The sequence below is a fragment of the Sander vitreus genome, chromosome 18 (genome assembly GCF_031162955.1).
Source record: "Sander vitreus isolate 19-12246 chromosome 18, sanVit1, whole genome shotgun sequence".
Classification (NCBI taxonomy): domain Eukaryota; kingdom Metazoa; phylum Chordata; class Actinopteri; order Perciformes; family Percidae; genus Sander; species Sander vitreus.
This window is the reverse complement of record NC_135872.1, coordinates 874,343-879,342: the sequence shown is the minus strand read 5'-3', so window position 1 is coordinate 879,342 and position 5,000 is coordinate 874,343. Positions and strand designations below refer to the sequence as shown.

The following is a 5,000-nucleotide window of genomic DNA, read 5'->3' as shown; positions in this document are numbered from 1 at the left end:
GTAGATTCTTAATCTTTTTCTCCTGTAATTTCTCTGCACCTCCCTTGCACTTTGGTGGTCGTGTGTCCATTTTAACGTGGAAGTTAAACTTCCAGCATAACTATTACAGCTCGTGTCTCAGGGCCGGGAGTGGGGAAGGGGGTTCCTGGATTTGATTGGGTCAGGCCAGTGCCAATAACCAATTGGCTGCTGCCACTTCTTTATTGGCAGGCACGGCCCAAAAAAAAGGCCTATAAATTATATCGGCGTACCCAAAAGTGCATCTGCCCACCGGGAAAATGCCCGGTGGGCAGATGGCCAGTCCAGCCCTGAGACACATTCACTGGAGACTGCAGCTCCTTTAAGTAGGGAGCTCACTGGGAAGACGGGCCGTTTCTGGGACACTTTTTCAGACTGTGAGTGTTGGCTGTGTAAGCTGAAATTGTAACCTGGAGCTGTAAGCTGTGGATAAAAAGAGAGTAAACAGACTCAACTTCATTTCACTTCTCCGTCTCGTTTGTTCTGCACTCCCACAACACAAAGTTTATGGGCCGCGTACCGTTGGGTCCAAAGATGGTTTCTCTGAGAAAAGATTCCCCACAGATTTTGTCACTTTTTTTTCAAGGTTTTTGTTGCTTTTTTCCCTCCTCGCTGCACAGTTTGACATTTCTCTCTGTTCTGTCTTTGTTTACAGTGGAAGAAGATGGAGCAGGAAACGTTGTACCAATCAGATGAATACGACTACAACTATATTGAACCTTGTACCTTCCAGAACAACCACAGCGTTGAGCTGTTCGTCGGCCCATACGTGCACTCCATCATCTGCATCCTGGGCTTCATCGGGAACAGCCTGGTGATCGTCACGTACGCCTTCTACAAGAGGACCAAGTCCATGACGGACGTGTACCTGCTGAACGTGGCCATCGCCGACCTACTCTTCGTGGTGTTGCTGCCTCTCATCGTGTACAACGAGCTGTCAGCGTGGCCGATGGGGCCGCTGGCGTGCAAGCTGCTGCGCGGCTCCTACAGCGTGAACCTGTACAGCGGCATGCTGCTGCTCGCCTGCATCAGCACCGACCGCTACATCGCCATCGTGCAGGCCCGTCGCAGCTTCAGACTGCGCTCGCTGGCTTACAGCCGCGTCATCTGCGCCATCGTGTGGGCGTCCGCCGTACTGCTGTCCGTCCCGGACTTTTACTTCTACCACTGGTACGAGCCGTCCCACAGCGTGACCACGTTCCTGGACGAACACAACGATTTTATGAATATCTCTGTGCCTCCACAGTACGTCTGCGAGTTCAGGTGGGTAGATCTGACATATGATAGGCATGTATAAGCTTTGGGAACATAGGGCTGTGGGACCATAGGGCTGTGGGAACATAGGGCTGTGGGAACATAGGGCTGTGGGAACATTGGGCTGTGGGAACATTGGGCTGTGGGAACATAGGGCTGTGGGACCATAGGGCTGTGGGACCATAGGGCTGTGGGAACATTGGGCTGTGGGAACATAGGGCTGTGGGAACATAGGGCTGTGGGAACATTGGGCTGTGGGAACATGGGACTGTGGGAACATAGGGCTGTGGGAACATAGGGCTGTGGGAACATAAGGCTGTGGGAACATAGGGCTGTGGGACCATAGGGCTGACCCCCACTGTGATATGCAGGGGCCTAGGTTTGGTTTCAACATCACAGGGGTGGACATTATAACCGGAGGCTCTGGGGATCCTCCCGCTGAAAAAATTGAGAGTCAAACACTTAATTTCCTGCACTCTAAGAAAGAAATCTGTAAAATAACAGAAACGAGTCCTGGCAGCTCGTTACCCAGACTTTGCTGTAATAAAAAAGATAAATACAAAACATTTTCTGTTAGGCCTGTTGTATAAAACTCTTTCATACAAAGCTGCTCACTTAGTAAACTTCTAAAAATGTAAAAAAAATAAATCTAAATGTAAAAACCTACAGACAAAAACATGAAGTGACAACGTGGACGAAATCTCCCAAAACCAATCATATTTTTTGAGGGGGGACAAATCTACCTCTTCTATATATTGGGGGGGGGCATATGCCCTGCAACCCCCCCGAAATCTAGGCCTATGATGATATGTATATATAGTCATAGCAGTAGGTCTGCAAGTTCAGGTGGGTGGTGAAGTGGGAATTTTTATCTAAAATACAGGCCCAAAATAAGGCCCTAAGGCCAGAGAAATCTGACTCCTATTACCTAATTCCCACGCCTTCTTTAATCGGACTAAATGTTTACCAAAACACAACGATTAGTTGTCAGGGTCAGTTAACCCTTGTGTTGTCTTCCCCTCGATGATGAACTTCTTGTCCTTCTGGGTCAAAATTGACCCTATTTTCTATGCTTTAGGTGCTTTTTTTTTGTTTATGTCACATTTTTCAACGCTTTTTTATACATGCCACATGCCTTTGGTGTTCCCACTACTATACATCAACCAATGTGTCCCTGAGCAAGGCACTTAACTCCTAGTTGCTCCAGAGGCGTGAGACCTCTGACATAAATAGCAATTGAGAATTGCTTTGGATAAAAGCCTCAGCTAAATGACAGTAGCTTAGGATAGGCTTCAGCGTAATCCTTTCAGTCACTATTTACTGGTTGAGTTTACACTGTGATATGTCTAGAATTATTGTTTTTATGATGACTGAATAAACTACTACTACTACTACTACTAATACTAGGTTCACGGACAACACCACAGCGTTTAATACCAAGATGGCGGTGCCCAGCACCCAGCTGGCCGTGGGCTTCATCCTGCCGCTGCTCGTCATGGTCTTCTGCTACACTGCCATCATCGTCACCCTGCTGAAAGCCAGGAACTTCCAGCGGCACAAAGCGGTGCGGGTGGTGCTGGCCGTGGTGGCCGTGTTCATCGTCTGCCACTTGCCGTACAACATCACGCTGCTCTACGACACGGCCAACATGTTCAAGCTGCAGTCTTGCGACGACACGGACATCCTGCAAGTGGCCAAGACAATGACGCAGACCATCGCCTACCTGCACTGCTGCCTGAACCCGGTGCTGTATGCCTTCGTCGGCGTGAAGTTCAGGAACCACTTCATGAGGATCGTGCAGGATCTGTGGTGTCTGGGGAAGAGATACATCGCCCCTCGAAGGTTCTCCAGGGTAACATCCGAGATCTACGTGTCCACCCGTCGATCGGTGGACGGATCCAGCGAAAACGGCTCGTCTTTTACCATGTGAGGATGCCCGGCTGGGCTCATGTGTTGACCAGTAACATCCCTGCTAGACCCAAAGACCAGAAACTTCCCACCTAGACCCAAAGACCCAGAGACTTCTCTCCTAGACCCAAAGACCAGAAACTTCTCTCCTAGACCCAAAGACCAGAAACTTCCCACCTAGACCCAAAGACCCAGAGACTTCTCTCCTAGACCCAAAGACCAGAACCTCCTCTTTTAGACCCAAAGACCAGAAACTTCCCTCCTAGACCCAAAGACCCAGAGACTTCTCTCCTAGACCCAAAGCCCAGAAACTTCTCTCCTAGACCCAAAGACCAGAAACTTCTCTCCTACACCCAAAGACCAGAGACTTCTCTCCTAGACCCAAAGACCAGAAACTTCCCACCTAGACCCAAAGACCCAGAGACTTCTCTCCTAGACCCAAAGACCCAGAAACTTCCCTCCTAGACCCAAAGCCCAGAAACTTCTCTCCTAGACCCAAAGACCAGAAACTTCTCTCCTAGACCCAAAGACAAGAATCTTCCCAACTAGACCCAAAGACCCAGAGACTTCTCTCCTAGACCCAAAGACCAGAACCTCCTCTTTTAGACCCAAACACCAGAAACTTCCCACCTAGACCCAAAGACCAGAAACTTCTCTCCTACACCCAAAGACCAGAGACTTCTCTCCTAGACCCAAAGACCAGAAACTTCTCTCCTAGACCCAAAGACCAGAAACTTCTCTCCTAGACCCAAAGCCCACAGAGACTTCTACACACTAGACCCAAAGCACAGCACATCTCTCTAGACCCACAGACACAGAACACTCACATCCTAGACCCACAGACCAGAAACTTCACTACGACACACACACACAAACTTCTACCCTAGACACAGAGACCCAGACACACACACACACACAGACCCACACCCACACAGAGCACACACACACACACACACACACACACACACACACACACACACACACACACACACACACACACACACACACACACACACACACACACACACACACACACACACACACAGACACACACTCACTCTCCACCTCCAGGATTAAAACTGCTGATACGTTTTGAAGCAGTCTGAGGATCAGTGAGTCAGCTTTGGTGATGACTCCCAGTCTTCACATTATATCTGATCTTCTTCCTGTCATCATCCTCTTCATTTCCTTTACACTTTGTGTCCTGTAACATTTGAGTTCTATCACTTCATTTTTTTTTTTTAATAACATTGAAAGCAAAGTAGAAACCGATGAATGTATTGTTTTGCCGTTGATTCATTCTGTGAAGATGTATATGAATAAATGTTTGTTATGATACAGGAATCCTTCTCCTTTTTCCAAAACTAACAGAAGAATAATCCCAACACCACTGCTTCATAGACCATTAATAACAGACACTGCTTTTCCAGAAGCCTGACCAAGGAGGACAGGAGGGAGTGGGGCGAAGAAGAAGAATGGGTAAAAGAGTGGAGTAGTTCTATTACAGAGATACAGCACTGTTGGTAAACTGGGTGCTTCGGCCAGTATAGGTTGTTGATTGATACTGCCGAAATCAATACGCAGTATTCAGACCAAAGTCAAAGTAAAAATATTCATGTAATTGTGCACACACACACACACAGGGCGCACACATAGGCACACACACAGGCACACACACACAGGCACACACACACAGGCACACACAGGCACACACACAGGCACACACACACACACACAGGCATACACAGGCACACACAGGCACACACACACAGGCATACACAGGCACACACACAGGCATACACAGGCACACACACAGGCAC

The 5,000-nt window shown here is 48.3% G+C and overlaps 1 protein-coding gene across 2 annotated transcripts in view; it reads left to right on the top strand.

The window, feature by feature from the left end:
- ccr6a (chemokine (C-C motif) receptor 6a) overlaps positions 1-3,598 on the top strand; it is a 15,289-nt gene extending 11,691 nt beyond the window's left edge. For both annotated transcript variants that reach the window (XM_078275343.1, XM_078275344.1), the window contains exons 2-3: positions 674-1,281; positions 2,680-3,598. In XM_078275343.1, coding sequence (XP_078131469.1) covers positions 683-1,281; positions 2,680-3,202 — 1,122 coding nt within the window. In that variant the 5' untranslated portion in view covers positions 674-682 and the 3' untranslated portion in view covers positions 3,203-3,598. The remainder of the gene's footprint in view (positions 1-673; positions 1,282-2,679) is intronic.
- The last annotated feature ends 1,402 nt before the right edge of the window (positions 3,599-5,000 follow it).